The sequence below is a fragment of the Catharus ustulatus genome, chromosome 12, assembly GCF_009819885.2.
Source record: "Catharus ustulatus isolate bCatUst1 chromosome 12, bCatUst1.pri.v2, whole genome shotgun sequence".
Taxonomy (NCBI): domain Eukaryota; kingdom Metazoa; phylum Chordata; class Aves; order Passeriformes; family Turdidae; genus Catharus; species Catharus ustulatus.
This window is the reverse complement of record NC_046232.1, coordinates 2,330,386-2,345,977: the sequence shown is the minus strand read 5'-3', so window position 1 is coordinate 2,345,977 and position 15,592 is coordinate 2,330,386. Positions and strand designations below refer to the sequence as shown.

The 15,592-nt window shown below is 47.2% G+C and overlaps 1 protein-coding gene across 4 annotated transcripts in view; it reads left to right on the top strand.

The window, feature by feature from the left end:
• Positions 1 to 4,263: 4,263 nt before the first annotated feature.
• ALPK3 (alpha kinase 3) overlaps positions 4,264 to 15,592 on the top strand; it is a 32,301-nt gene continuing 20,972 nt past the window's right edge. For 2 of the 4 annotated variants that reach the window (XM_033070726.2, XM_042779669.1), the window contains exons 1-2: positions 4,264 to 4,492; positions 14,090 to 14,128. In XM_033070726.2, the coding sequence (XP_032926617.1) occupies positions 4,350 to 4,492; positions 14,090 to 14,128 (182 nt within the window). In that variant the 5' untranslated portion in view covers positions 4,264 to 4,349. Of the gene's footprint in view, positions 4,493 to 9,190; positions 12,462 to 14,089; positions 14,129 to 15,592 lie in introns of those variants that run through there. The other 2 variants (XM_033070727.1, XM_033070728.2) reach the window with 2 other exon arrangements.

The window sequence follows — 15,592 nt, the reverse complement described above, 5'->3', positions numbered from 1 at the left end:
AAGTGGCTCTGGGCCAGCCCTCCAGAGGTTGCACAAGCCCCTCTGGGAAAGAGGGGATGGATGGAGGATTCCACTGCACTGTGTTGAGACTTGCTCTTGCAAGGTTAGGGCAAGGTAAGGCTCATTAACACAAAACTCATCACCCTTCCAGAGGCAGCAGGACTACAAGGAAATTGGCTGTAAACGGTGAATGGAGAGGACAAGGGGTGGCCAGGGAATGACTAAATGTCATTCCTAAAGAACTTTGAAGTAACTGGGAAGGAAGTGTGACACAAAGCCCAGAGGAATGAAGCAGGTCTGGGCTCAGCATGTGCAGTGAAAGGTTCCCATTCTCAGGACAGACAAATTTGTGTCTGGCTGACTTCTCCCCGTGTTAATAGTCCTAGAAAGCAGGTTCCTGTGGTGCCAGATGAGGATTGGCACTTTAGCATGAGAGGGACCATGGACCAGTTAGAGAGGAGGCTGTGAAAGACTCTCACTCTGCTGCTGGAATTTCTCTATCCTGTAGCTATGGCTGACCAAGGAAAAGTGATGGGGATGTCTCTCCCAGGAGGCAGCATGGAAGGGCAAAAACAGGGGCATCAGGATGGCAGAGGGAAGCAGTTATGGCCAAGTGCTCATGGATCCATGCCCTATGGATCCCAGGGCAGTGCTGAGCTGTGCCATAGGATTGGAGGGACTAAACAAGGCTGAAGGATGCACCTCTAGCTGCTGCTTTTCTAACAGATTGGGAAGCAGGTGGTAGGAAAAAGCCAAACCCAACACAACTGGTAGATCGAGGAAAGACTTTCTCCCTCCATGTCCCTTCCTTTGGGACATTCCTTGTCCAGAATGGGATAGTTACACTGCAAAGGCAGGAAAACCTGCTACACCCTGTCTATTCAATGTGACCCAGAGCAGTCCCTGCTCCAACAAGGACTGATCCTCTCCTTTCATGGATACAGGAAAGGTGATACATAGCATAAGACCTTCCTTTGTGCTCTTCTCCCCAGCTGTCTGAGATCCCACAGACTCTTGTTTTTCCTATTTTCTCCAGGGTCCAGCTAAGCATTTGGGAATATATCTATAAATTATTGTAAATTAAGGTTCTGGCTGAGTATGTGCCAGCAGCTCTGTGGCACATGTATACTCCAGAGTTATTATCTATGCAACACACATAGCTAATAAAAATGATCATTAAATTAACACCCATGCTTTCCCATGCTTAAGATGACAGTCCTGGTTGATGCAGCATCTCTTCAAACAGCTGGAAGTTGCTGCATTCCCTGTAGACTATTTCTCCAGGCTTTAGAGAAAGAGTCCTCCTTCAAATACCTTCTTAGAAAGCCCATTGTGCTTTTCCTCTGTCAGAACCCTGCCCTGGCGCCATCTGTTAATATTTGGGGAAGAACCAGAGGTGAGAGCTTGTCAGAGCACAAGGAAGAAGCCTGTCATTTTAGAAAAGGAGGAACTTAAGAGTGCAGGATGGGAAAGGGAAGGATAAATTGTGTGAGAGGAGTGAGAAAACATCTGCGACTGTGTGAGTCAGTGTTGGATTTGCAGGCAGAGGAAGAAAGCTTTGCTAATGAGGTCTGAAGCCTCCTTTCTGGCTGGCTCAGGCTCCAGCAGCTGAACACGTTTCCCCTGGAGCCAGGAGCAGAGGGCACTGTCGCTCTCTGAGCAGATTGACAGGAAAGCAGATGCTGTGAGAGGAAGCTGTCTCAGCAGGCAACAGGCACAAGAGCCATTCAGAGCTTAAAAGGGCAGAAAAAGAATATAACCCCTGTGTGTCTGTGGGGAGGATCAAACACCATAGCAGGCTCTTCTCACATCTGAGCTAAACCTGTGCTCACCATGCAGGCTTCTCTCCACTGACGAGGGGCAGCACCAAACCATGGCATGACCAGGGTGGCAAGAGAGTTCTGGGGGTCTCTGGTCCAGCCCCTCACTCTGAGCAGGATGTCAATCAGCTGCTCAGCACCCTGTTCCATTCACACTCATCTGTCTCTCAGAATGGAGATTGCCCACCATTTCCATTTTGGCCTCCTATTCCATCACTCTGCACCTCCGAGTCTGTGACCTCCTATAGGGTAGTGAAGAAAACAAGGAGGTCTCAATTTAGCCCTTTGCTGAAGCCAAAAACCCAGTTTCTCTCATCCTCTTCTCCTATACCAGGTGCCTGAGCTCCTTTAGTCTTTCTGGTGGCTTCCTCTGGACTTGATCCAGTGTCTTGATATTAGTGTGTTTCCTGTATTTGGCAATCTGAAACCAGACATAGTTCCAGGCCCAAAGCAGAAACGTACCTGTTCTGGACACCCTGCTTGGCTAGTCTGGGCTCTGTTCTATCAGATCAATACACTCAAGAGACTGGGCTCATGGTAAAATAATGTGTAATTCATATGCTGGGACTTCAGGTTTCCTGAAGCTGTGGAACCTGAAAGTCCTCTTTCTCCTTTCAGAAAAAGGGATGGGAGCAGGAGAATGCCACTTTCGATCCTCCCAGCCCAGCATCCTGCCTCCTACATTTGGGCAGCAGCTGGAGCAGAGCAAAGGGCATGCACACACTGAATATTCTTATGCAGATCAAATATTTCTTGAACTCAAAGTAATATCTTCATACTGCATAAACCTCGGGAGATTTTCTTTCCACAGATTTGTCCTGTGGATTTTATTAATCCCTGTTGACATTGAACAGCCACAGCCATGTGTGGGAGTAACCTTAAGTCAAGGGGAGGGAGGAAGCATCTCCTTTTCACTTATTTTACCTCCTGCTAATTTGACTTGTTTTCTTGTCCCTCTCAGCTATGTATACCTCAGTCATGGGCACCTCAGTAGTTTCTTCCAGGCTGAAGAGTCCCAGTTCAAAAAGTTATCCTTCATGCAGCAGTCAGCCTGGACCTTGGCTTGTCCTTGCTGCCTTTCTCTAAGTTTCACGTTTAGATTTTTTGGGGGCCTGCTGTTTTCTCTTTGAGATGGATTATTTCTAAGTGACATTAGCTCACACAGAGCCAACTGCTGCCTATTGAAAATGAGTATTGTGGTTTCCCCCATGGATGATGTTACATTTATTTTATGCAATTTCATTTGCTATTTCACTGCCTGGTGAAGGTGAGGCCTTCAGTCAGCCCTCTAGGACCACTCTTCTCCATACTTCCTAGGACCACATCCAAATGTCTTAGGAGGTCCATCCATCTCCTTTGCATTTGCCAAGATCAAGTATCCTCTCTGGTATCACAAATCCTGCAATTTATATGCCTGATAATGTGATCACCTCCCTGTTGTGTCACCTTGTATGCACTGACCCTGGTGCCAGTCCCTATCCAAAGTCACATTCCAAATCACAGTATTTGCTGAGGAAAAGAAAATCAGGAGTGTCCTGCACCAACTGACCTGTCACCTGCCCTGCTGCCACATCTGCTGCCTCTCCTGCCCTGAGAGGATCAGCTCTAATCATGTTGTATTTCCTGGAATGGAGCAATTTGCCATCGTTTCCCTGGTCCTGCTGCAATCACTGCTGTGCAGTCATGGGCAGGCAGCTAATCCACAGGGAATCTGCTCTATCCATCATTCCAGTGCAGGAGGGATGTGGTGCCACCAGTGACATGTCTGCAGCGCATGATGCAACGACAGGCAAGAGAAAGGTAGACCAAGAAAATAATTCCATTTTATTATTCATTATAATTTCATTTGGTATTAAATCACTGCTAGTAATTGTTTGTGACATGACCTTTTACATCTCTGTTTTCTGCTGCCTTTTTTATGGAGACTGAATAAATACTATCATAGACTTTCTCTTGGGCATTCTGGGATAAAAAACAGGCTGCCGAGTCATGAGACCCTGATGGGAGAATGTGACTGCCAAGCCCACACTGAGTGGTGCAGCTAACCAGGGTGGGAGCCTTGTGCCTGCAGGGAAGTGGAGGATGTCGTAGCTGATGCTGAGAGATCACAGCATCATGGAATAACCTGAGCTGAAAGGGTCCCACAAAGACCACCAAGTCCAACTTCGGGCCCTGCACTTGACAGCCCAACAATCACATCCAGCATAAACCTGACAAAACTTCAATACTGCACCGCCGGGTTCTGTAAGTGGTCACCAGAGAGATCACTGAGGTGTGAGAAATCCCCCGTGGTGGGGAGGCTATTGTACGGAAAAGCTCACTTCTACCTCAGAAGCTGAACTGGAGCTGGCAGCGAGGGCAAGAGGAGGAAGAGGAGAAGGAGGAGGAGGCCGGGCAGGCGGCCCGGGAGGCTGGGCAGTGGCTCTGCGTCACGATTGACAGCGGCATGTGTGGAGAGTCTATAAACGGCGGCTGTGAGTGACAGGGAGGGCAGCGACGGCCGCGGGGCAGGGCAGCAGCAGTCCGGCCATGAGCTCGACCCACAGGGCCCTCGCGGGCCTCTACGGGCGGGGAACGAGCCACATCGACGGGGCGGAGGAGGCCGAGAGCGCGGCCTGGGCCTCGCGGCCGGACCGACGGAGTTACCTGCTGGGTATCCGGCCCCAGAACAGGTGAGCACCGGCCCGGGGGAAGGCGCCGCTGTGGGTTCTGTCCCTGGGCTGGTTGCTGCCGTGGGTGCGGGTGACAGAGGGCGCGGGGTTTGCGGGGGACACGCCGGCGACAGGCGGGGGACGGAGGTGTCGTGAGGGGGAGGTGAGCCGGGCTGGCTGGCGGTGCGGTGGGGAGGGCAGGCTGGCCCTCACCCAAGCCATGAGGCTACACCGGCCTCAGAGGGAGGCCGGCCGGTCGGCAGTGGTATAGCCAATGGGCCTGGCCATCCCCAGCAAGCTGCTCCAGGGGAGAAAACCAAGTTTTCTTGGCTTGGGCTCTCCAGAGGAGCTGGTGTGCTGTAGACCAGTCCCTCGCCTCCCCAAAGAAAGCTGAGGATGTCGCAGCTATTGCCGGGCAGGCCCTGCCAGCATTGCACATTGTGTATACCCGAGTGGGTGTGTGAAGTGATGGAGTCATAGAACACAGTCATGGAATAGTCTGTCCACAAGGATCATCGAGACTGGCTCCTGTCCGTTCACAGGACACCCCAACCATCCCATGCTGCCCCTGAGCTGGTTGTCCAAACGCTCCTGGAGCTCTGGCAGCCTTAGGGCCATGACCCTGCGGAGCCTGTTCTGGTGACCCACCACCTTCTGAGTGAAGAACCCTTTCTTAATATCCAATAATCTAATGTATTTTAACCCCTCTTGTATAGCTTCGTGCTGGTTCCTCAGGTCCTGTCGCTGGTCACTAGAGACCAGAGATTGATCGGTGCTGCCTCTCCTCTTCCCCTCATGAGACAGCTGCAGACCCCAGTGAAGTCTCAGTCCAAACCATCCTTAGGAAATCCTGACAAACATGAGTGTCTCCAGTTTAATTCAGGGAACAGCACTGACCTTCCTGCCTTTATTGTAGTGAAACAGCTCACCAGACAGAGCGAGGGGCCCGCTGGGCTCTGTGCGCGGGTGCCTTATCTTATTGCCAAAAAGGCATTTCTACACTGTAGATAACGGCTGAGCAGCAATGAGCTCAGCATTCCTGGATCAGGAATGGCCTCCAGCACAGGGTCTGGAGTAGGAATAAGGCTTTGTTCTCAGGGAGAAGCATGCTGTCAGCTGAGCCTGACTGAGGTTAACAAAGAGAAAATTATAGGGTGATGTGCCAGCAGCGCCCAAGGTGTCGGTGATTGTGTGAGGCATTCACAAAAGCTGTGAAATTGCTTTGAATTCACTGGGAATGCTCTTCAGTCTATGAGCTCTCCAAATGAGTGTTCCTCTTCCCTGCTGATGATTTATAAATAATCCATTTCCAGCATGGATTGACATGCCAGCATGTCAAGCACTGAAGCCTCAAGGAGTCAGACATTTGTAAAAATAAATGCAGGACCAAAAAAGATTTAAAAAGTGCTGCTGGGAAGTCAGGTGTTAAAACTGGGGTAATGGCAAATTGAAGCCTAAATTCAGTTCCTTTGTGGGGTTATCATGTCATGCTTGGATGTGAGTTAATTGCCCACCATGACATCTTCAGCACCACCAAATGACCATACAGGGTCCACAGCCTGTGGCCTCAGATCGTACCATGAACTGGAAATCTCATAACTGAGCCCGGTGACTCCATTCTGCAGATTACAGGCAGAGAGAGACTTTAATAAAGATGTTGAGGTATTTAAGTTGCCTACAGCTTAATTTATTTTCCTTGATAATGCTCAAATTGCAGCTCTAATGAGTTTAACCCTAAAGGAGGGTTCATCCATCCTGCAAGTAATACCTTCCGTGTTCCCAGCTGGATTCCCGAACTTTCCTCTGCTGAGGAAGGCATGGAGCAGTATAGCACCCATGCAGGCAGTGCACGTGGTATCTTCTGGCTGCACCACTACCTGAGGCTGTGTCTCAGGCATGGTAAATCTGGCCCATGGCTGTTGAGCACTCAGCCCTGAACTTCTTGAGCTTGTCAGCCTAATGCTGCTGTATCTGCACCCCAATTTCCATCCGTGGGAGCCCAGTGCTGGCAAAGGGACTCTGTGCTGCACCACTTAAATCAGCAGCACATTCAATTTTCACAAATTGTCCAATCATTTTTCCAACCACTTATGTATATGATCGTCAAAGCCTGTGGCAAGGCAATTTCATTTTGTCTCTTATTTCCACTGTCTGCTCCTTCTGTTGTAAGAAGCAGTGACTAAATAATCGCAAAATGACAAAATTGACCTTTCCCTGAGTTCATGGCAACTTCTACATTCCCTAATGAGTTAGGGAGGAGGCATGTAAAAGTCTGGTTCCCTGCAGAGCCCTACAAGTGCTGAAGACTTAAGCCAGGATTTTTGGAAATTGTTGTCTAAGATGCAGGGCAAGGGCTTGAATGAGGTAGGACATTTTATGTTGTAATTAAATAATGTATCATAACAATTCTGGAAAGCAAGTGAGTGGAATAGTGCAGCAAGGAGACTTTCAGAAAGCAATTATGACTCTAATTAAATCGAGGAACATCTGGAGAGCTTGCCTGGGAGAACTTGAAAAGCGCAATGAGCATGCAGAACAGCAGATAACACTGGGCAGCTCTCTTTAACACAGAATGGATTTGGATTTGCTGGGTTTGAAGCTAACAAAGGCAATGGGATGAGTGATGTAGACACAGGATTGCTGTGGGAGGCTGCTGTAGTGGTTAGAAAACAAAAATGGATATTCTGAAAATGTGGGGGTTTTTTTTCCAGGTTTCTCTGTTTCTGTCTTCATATTTATATATGGAGTATGTTTAGCCAAAGTATTTGCCTGTTCTCTTCACCGCTTCTTTAAAGCAGTAGAAAGTGTATAACATGATAGAGGTACACAAAGACGTGGAGAGATCTTTAAGAAAAGAAACTGAGGTTAGAAATCCCTGCTTCTGCTCTGCAGTTCTCAGCACCGGAATGCAGCTGTTGCAACGAGTCCAGAGGAGGCACCAAGATTGTCAGAGGGATGAAGCACCTCTGCTATGAGAAAAGGCAGGAAATATTCATCCTGGAGAAGCTTTTGGGTAACCTAGTCGTGGCCTTCCAGTACCTGAAGGCAGCCTAAAAGAAGGATGGAGAGAGGCCTGGAATGACAGGACAAGGGGAGATGGCTTCAAACTGCTAGTGGGCAGGGTTAGTTGTGCTATTAGAATGAAATTCTTCCCTGTGAGGGTGGTGGGGGCTGTGACTGCCCCATCCCTGGAAGTGTTCTAGGCCAGGTTGGATGGGGTTTGGAGCAACCTGGGAGTGTGGAAGGTGTCCCTGCCCATGGCAGGGGGTGGAACAAGATGAGCTGTAAGGTGCCGTTCAACCCAAACCATTCTATGATTCTATGTTGAGGGCAGTTTGGATGGTCTTACTTGGTATCCCTAATCCCATTGGAGAAAAGGGATGTCATCTAAATTGAAGGATATGAATTTGATAACCAGAACATGATTTTTCTGAGTTTTAACTTAAATTTTCCAGAGGTGGTGCTAACGGGGCCAAAAGAATAGAGGTGTTGAAAATGGCCATATATAGAACATCATTGTTTTATTAGACAGAGTATTCAGGGTATTTATTCTCTGAGCGCTTGGGAACTAGTCTTTTGTAAGGATTTTCCCTGGAGCAAACAGCTCAGTGTCTTTGCTTTGCTAGCCTTTTAATATACCTTTTAATATTGGACACTGAGGAGCAGCTTACAGCCACAGTGACTTGCCCTCTGCTCTGGCTGCTGACAAGATTTTTTTAAAATTTTGATTTTTTCCTATTGAACAAACCTGATATGCCTCAAAGCACTTGACTATAATTATTTCACAAAGTGAGAGGAAGAGCTGTCAGTCCTGTCCAGGGTCTGCCTTAGCTGCATTCATGAGACACAGCTCTCAAGACATCTTTTTAGATATCCTTTTTTATAAGAACCAGTGAGTCTGGAGAGTGTATTGTGCAGAGAGATTAAATTTTATATAAAACCTTCATCTGAGTGCTAGGCAACCCTCTCTGCTGGAAGCGATCTGCGCCTCTTACCTCATGCAGATGTCTGCTCCTCAGTCTCATTAGAGCATTGCTTCCTTGCTTGAATATCTTTCTACTGTCATAGCTACATCATATCCAGATATTTTTAGAGTGTATTGACATTGCCACTGATCTTTTCTTGGATAACTCTGCTCAGGGTGGCAGTTGAGCTCAGCCTTGCCACCTGGCTCTTCTGGCTGGAAACCATTCCCAATCTTGTCCCTCTTGCTCTGCACATAATATCAAATGAAGGAGAATGATCTGTTGCTATAATAAAGTGTGCAGGAAACTGAGGAGCACTTGGTTCCTGAAAAGCAGTTTTAGTTCAGTCGAGTTGCCTCTTTAGCAGCTGGGCACCTGTAATGTCCAATAGAACTTTGCTTTTGGTGAAGAGTGGTGTAACCCCCTGGTCAGATGCCAGCTGAGGCACCTGAGAACACTCAGTCAGTTTGATTTGTGGGGTGGAAGTGTCTCCAACTCTGGAAGAAGGGACAGCCAGTACCAACTGGAAAGGCAAAGCTGAAGGCGTCAATGACTCATCTCTGCACCCTGTGACCTGTTGGACAGAGGTGTCTGTTTCCCGTTGCTGTAACTACCTGCACAGGGGTGTCTGGTTTGAGTGGGGCTCCTCGGCAGTTGTGCACTCTGAATAACAGTCCTCAATAATTCCAAAGGGAGATTTTTCAGCTCCCTTTCTACAGCCTGCTGTCTATATGTCCATATCATCTAAAAAGCCAAGTGTAGGCTGATGAGCCAGTGCCCTTCAGGGCCACTATTAAGATACAGAGTATATCACATATGACAGCTGTGCTCTTCTCAGGAAATGCCATAAAAGGGGATGTTTCCCAGGCCGAGGATACCATTGTGTGAAGGAGAGTGTGGTGGTCTCCAAACAAGACACCTCTTACGCCAGAGCAGAGGCAGTTCCCAGGAGATGGAATTAAAACCTGTTTTACCCTTGCTCTCTTTCGATGAGGGGAGGAGGATCCTGAATGAATGAGGTTGTTATCTCACACTAACTCAGTCTCACACTTCACAGCATTGCCTGGTCTAAGAAGAGGAAGATGGAAAGGCTGTTACAGGCAATTTTATTTTCATTTTTTACTTTTTTCTGTGTAGTGAACTGCCAAGAGGATGTCACCTTTCCTGGGCATCTCATTGTCCAATATGTGCTTTGCTTTTTTTTTTTCTATTTCTCATTCCTTGGTGTGTTTCTAAGTTTAATTTGGGCCATAGAGACAGCAGTAATTCAGAGTTACAATACACAAGTCTGAGCCATCATCAGAGCATTACAGAGGCTGATACAGGAATGTGTAACTTAATTTATTGTTTTCCACCTTCTCTGTTAATGAAATCTAGCCTGAATTGTTACACACAAGTCTGTGTTCATCTCAGCAAAAATTAAGTTACCTGCAGAAAAAATTGCCACGTTTCTGCGTCTCTGACATCGATTTGGTCTGTGACCTTGACAAGCAAAGGCTCAATACATCTGTTTTCCAGTTTGTGAAATAACAATGTGTCTTGTACAGCAACACAACACAGAGCTGCTTTATCACAGGCCTGCTGATAGCTTCTGACATGGTATATGAACACCAGCACACTCATTCTGTGTGTGCAGGGAGTGCTTGATAAGGAGAGGGACACATGGCAGGAAAGCAGTCGTGAGCACAGCCATGCGTACACGAGAGCCTCAGTACTTGCTTTTAAATGTTGAAAAGGATTCCCTGCTGACAGCTGTGGTGGGATTCTGAGTGGCTTGTATTTGTCTCCAGTAGTATTAACCTTGAAGGAGGCAAGTTCGTAGGAAACCTTATACTTGGAAGTCTGCATGTGCAAAACATGCTAGATAATGTCATGGATCAGAGAGCCAGCGAGGGGTAATGTCTGTAGGAAATTGCCAGTCCCTCTGTCCAGCTCCTGGGATGGACAGGCTGCCCAGCTCTCTGTGGGCTTCTCAAGAAGCTTTGGTGCAATGCTGATTCCCTCAAAACATAACTTGGACATGTCATCTTTGCTGTCATGGACATGTTTTGCTGTTTTTTTTCCTTCACTGGACAGCTTGTGTGTATCAAAAATATTGAGCCCTGCTGCAGCTGAAGCAGCTTGAGTCCAGGTGCTTGTCCATATGAGGATGGAGCCACTGTTAAGCCTGTGTCAAGCCTGGGTCTCCTGAGCTCTTCACTTCCATGTGAGGAGTGAACTGGAAGGAGAAAGATTTCTTTATCTCAGTGATAAGAAATACTGAAAGATAGTAATTTTATGGATGATTGTATGAAGGGGTTAAAAAAGGTGCCGGACTGAAAAAGCTGTTTTTCAAGCAGTTAACTTTTTGGTGCCAGTGGATGCTGAGTGGTTAAAAAAAGTGAGTGGTGTTGGCAGTTTTGCCTCTTGCCCTTGCAAGACTGAAATTTAGCAAGTGCATGAAAAATGAGGAAGACTGTCTTTACTTCCAGAGAAAATTATGAATAGTTGAAGGGCTAAAACCTTTAAGTACATGATAAATGACCAAAGGAGTTTGAAAGCATAGGATAAAATGAAATTTAATGAAGAACTGAGACTGATAGAAGGGATGTGGTGGAGAGGTGTAATGCTATGGTCCAGCACTTAAGAGCAGTTCTGTATTTTCAGAATTAGCTTAAAAAAGCTGAGCTTCTCTTCATCAGTGAGAAGTGCCTGAGGAGGCTTCATCCCACCGGTGGGGGACATGCTTGGAACAGTGGATTTTTTGAAGTCCACTTCTGCAATAGAAGGAAAGATTATACTTGAGGCTTTGATTCACTACTTTAGATACGTTCCTCAGGATAACATAAGCATTTGCCTTTATCCGGTAACTGTTATGGCCCCAAGCTTGCTTGAGGGAGACACACCTGCTGCTGGTGCTGCATTTCATTAGCAGAGCCCTGTGCTGTGTGTGCTAGTAAGTCCTTGGGGAGCCCGGGGCACACTCAGCCCAGTCCCAGAGAGGATCAGACCAGGCAAGCTGGAGCATCTGCTGCCCTGCTCAGGAGCCCCATGTTTCCAGCAGGGTAGATTGGGTTCTGTGCTGTCACAGCTCTACATGGATATGCTGGAACATAATTGAAGTGAAGCGCCAGCTGCCTGCAGGCAGGGCTGTGCTGGCTGCAGGATCCACAATTTGATCATACTCTCTGGGGCTTAAATCTCTAGTCTGAAAAGCAAATTTAGCATATCGAGGTTAAACTTCAATTAATACACGATGACCTTTTTCTTCTGATAATACCAGGAGACCCTCAAGAGACCCTCAGATCAGTGTTCAGCACTGTCTCAGAATGTGTAGTGAATAAAGTCCATGTTGTCTTAATACTGGGGATGTAAAAAAAAGCACTGTCGGTGCTTGCTGTTTGATCACATCCATGAGCACAATGGGTTCATGGCATGAGCAGTCTTTGTTCTGACTCTTGCCATTTTCTTTACATCCAAGCCAAGACACATCCCTATTTGTCTTATGCGAAAAATCATTACTAAAACCACTCTACTGCCTACATTAGCATTCTAGCAAGCAAGGATTTTGGGAACTTCCCTTTAAGAAGGTCTTTAGTATTCCTGGAGGGTAAAAAGGTGTTTTTCCCTTGCAATGGTAAGCAAAATGTTTTGAGACAAGTTAAACCCATGGGTTGGGTTTCCAGACATACGGAGATGCCTGGGGCCAGCCCAGAGGGATACAGATGCCCCTGGGATCACTAGGGGTGCTTGTGCTTGGGAAGGAGTGTGGGAGGAGGAACCTGGATCCCCAGGAGGTCAGGGTGGGGTGAGAACAGCACAAGGTACAGTTTGAGCTATAGGAGCTCTGAGGGTTTCTGTGATGTTGAGGACAAGGTGAGGTGCTGGTCAGTAAGGCAGGTAATGCAAAGCTGTGCCTGGCAGTACCAGAGAGGGCATGGAGCTCACAGGCATGTTGCAAGAAGTGGGAGGATACAGCTCAAAGGACACAGCTCCTCTGTCTGGCTTCTCCCATGGACTAGCGCAGCACATGAAAGATGGATCAGGTGAGTGAGTGATCCTCAGCCTGTTACTGTGAGCATTTGATTTTTGCAGCTGGATCACACCCAACCTGCACATCCTTTGGCTGCATGACCAGCAGTTGGCAGTGGGAATGGACCAGGATTGTGTGGCTGGGGGTGGAGAGGGTGAAGCTGCTGCCAAAAGGCCAAATGCCACCTCTGTTTGTTGGGTTAAAACTGCTCCTGAGCAACAGTCCAAAACTTCTGCTGACTTTGCTCTCCTGAAGGAGAAGAGTTAGTGAGCTCTTCAGGTTTCCCTGCTCAAAGGAAATATGCAATTACTTGTGTAAAGTGTCAGGATGTCAAGCTGAACTACTTTTTTTCTTGGTGTTCACATGAAGGTTCTGCCTCCACAAGTGGAATGTACCATTGTCAGGACCAGTTTTCAGTGTCTCTCTGTGGTCATTTTTAGGGCAATTCTTGGGAGTCCTACTGGCTTCCGCATGACTGGGATTCACACATTTGGGTAGGAGACCTGAAGAGGTGCACCTGCCAGTGGCCCTCCGTGTGGTTCATTCTGCTGTCTTATGTAGCACTAGCACCATCCTGGAGCACTGAATTTTGGTGGTTCACTGGTTTTCAGAACAGAGGCTGAGAAGATTTGATCTCTCTGCATGCAGGGATATGGCAGTCTGGCTTAGCACATCCCAGAGGGGATGCTCACGCTGCAGTCATTTCCAAGGCTATGTGGTGAGGTTGTTGCATAGGTGTAACATGTACCTCAGTGCAATTAAATCACTGGGCTGACATGCTGCTGGCTAGCTTGTCCCTGTTAGTTTTAGACTTTTGATTGCCATGTGGGTGAGCTCAAGGCTTGAGGAACTGTCCCTGACTGCTGCAGGTCAATGCATGAAGGTTGTTTCCTACAGCCTGCAAGGGGCTGCTGCCACAGTCGGGCAGTGTGGCCCTTTGGCTGGGACATGAGTCCCTGAAGACACTGCTTTGGGAGAGCTGGTGTCCACTGGTAAGTAGCTCATCAAGATATCCTGTGCAGAACTCGCGTGTTTGATTTTGTTCCCTGAATTGGTTAATGCTACTACATGTTCCCACAAAGAAAGCAAAACGTATAGATTCTTGTAAAGTCTACTTCTGTTATTTTATTTTAATGTTTTGCCAGACCTTAGTGATTTGATTGGCAAGCTGGAAAGCAATGTGATCAGAGAGTTTTCAGCTTCTCCCAGGAGCTGTCCTTGGAAGCACAGAGGGCACCCAGCTCAGGCCACCTGCTTGCCAGCAGAGAATTGGGCTGGTCTCGTCCATACTTCCGCCTACATTTAACCGGACGTCTCCTGTGGTGGAGTTGCCTGCTTTGAGCACAATGCTGCAGATGGTGCATGGAAGGCTCAAGGTGCTGCTTCTTGGAAGCCTACTTGTGTCAATGTCCTGACACTGATTCTCTGTGGTTAACGCCCATTTCATTTTTACAGCCTTTGATTTCAATTGACAATGTGGCTTGCTCGTCCTGGCAGGCGGCCTAAGGCAGCTGTACCTTCTTTTAATAGGAACTCTGACCTCTGCAAAATGACTCATCATTAATATGTCTCTGTAACGGTTTATTTCAGCTCCTTTCCGTGCTTCAATCTCTAATGGTTTTTATGCTGTTTTTTGCTTAGCTTATCAAGCAGCAGATTCTCTCCCTCCAGTTTAGGAAGGTAAAACTACATTGCATTAAACTGCTCTGACCAAACACTTTTCTGAATGTCTGCACATGATTAACCTGTAATGCTTTGATACTAATTAATTAATCAGTCGAGGGCCCTGAAGTGATCTAACAGCCTCATTCTGCATGATTTGATCCCTAATACTTGCTTGAACTGAAGAAAGAAAAGTGAATGTTCATCATAATTCCTGTATTAAGGTGCAAGAAATATTCCTCATTCTTAGCCGAAGGATGGGTGTTGGGCTGCTTCTTTATATTAAAGTGAGACTTCCATACAGAGACATTAAAAATTGGATGTGACTGCCCTGAGAAATCCCGAGAAAAAATTTTCTTTCCCCTGCCGTTGTTGTGAGGATCCTCATTCACTTGGACTCTGTCCCCTCTGTCCCAAAATGCACTTGTACAGCTGTATCTTGCTTTTGGAAAAAAAACACATTTGGAAATCAGTTGGCATTTCTGGTTTGCTGGAATGGCAGGTAGAAGAATGACCGTGGAGGGAAAGGCCTCTCCAGAACACCTCTATAGCTCTGGGATTTCTCACCAAAAAGTCAGAAAAGTAAAATCATGACAAGAGGAATGCAGTTGTTAAATCTCCTTTTCCACCAGACTTTTGTATGGAAATCCCTCTTTAATTGAAAAGGCTACTGAATTGCCAGCGGTCTTGTCTAGGGTGCAGGGCTTTTTCTGCCCCTAAGGTGCAGCTCCAGGAAAGCCCAAAGAAAACGTGGCTCGTGGTTTGTGTCCATTTCCTCGAATACTCTGAATTATTGATTTAGAAAGCAATTTGAATTGGACAAGCCTCCTTGCAGCTGGAGTGAGTCAGCTGAGAGTCCCACAGTGCCAGAGCCTTCAAATCCTGCTGTGACCAGCACAATGGTTTCTTTGAAAGACTCAACAGACCTTCTAGGCTTCCTGCCAAGTGTCATTGGGCAAGTGTCATCTGCCAAGCCTGTGGAGCCCCCAGCTTCCAACCACAGCTGCTTTCCAAAGCCATTCAGTAGCCTTTGCTGTATGTATTTCACCTGGTTGTGGGATTTGCACTGAGTGGACCAGATTTATTCCTGGTACTGCCTGCTGGTGCCAGTGGCATGGTGCTGGGATTAAACTGGATCCCAAAAGCCACTGTATGTGTGTGCATCACTTGATTATAAGATGCTGATCTGGTTGCCCTCCTGTTGGGGTATGAAATGTTGGTTGATGCTTGGGGAATCCCTTTAGGTGGATCTGAAAGACATTTACTGGTATGGGGCAGGGGATCTGTATTGAAGGGAGCATCAAAACCCTACCAGTAACTGCCTTGTAATAGATTGTTTGCCGTACTCTGTGGAAATGGGCATTTTTTTCCTGGGATTGGAATTTGGAAATGTTGCTCTGGTTTGAAACAGCTTTTGACTCCCACAGCCCTTCCCTGGCCCCACAGTTGAGTGAAGAGTTGCTTGCTAGGGCCAATATCCTA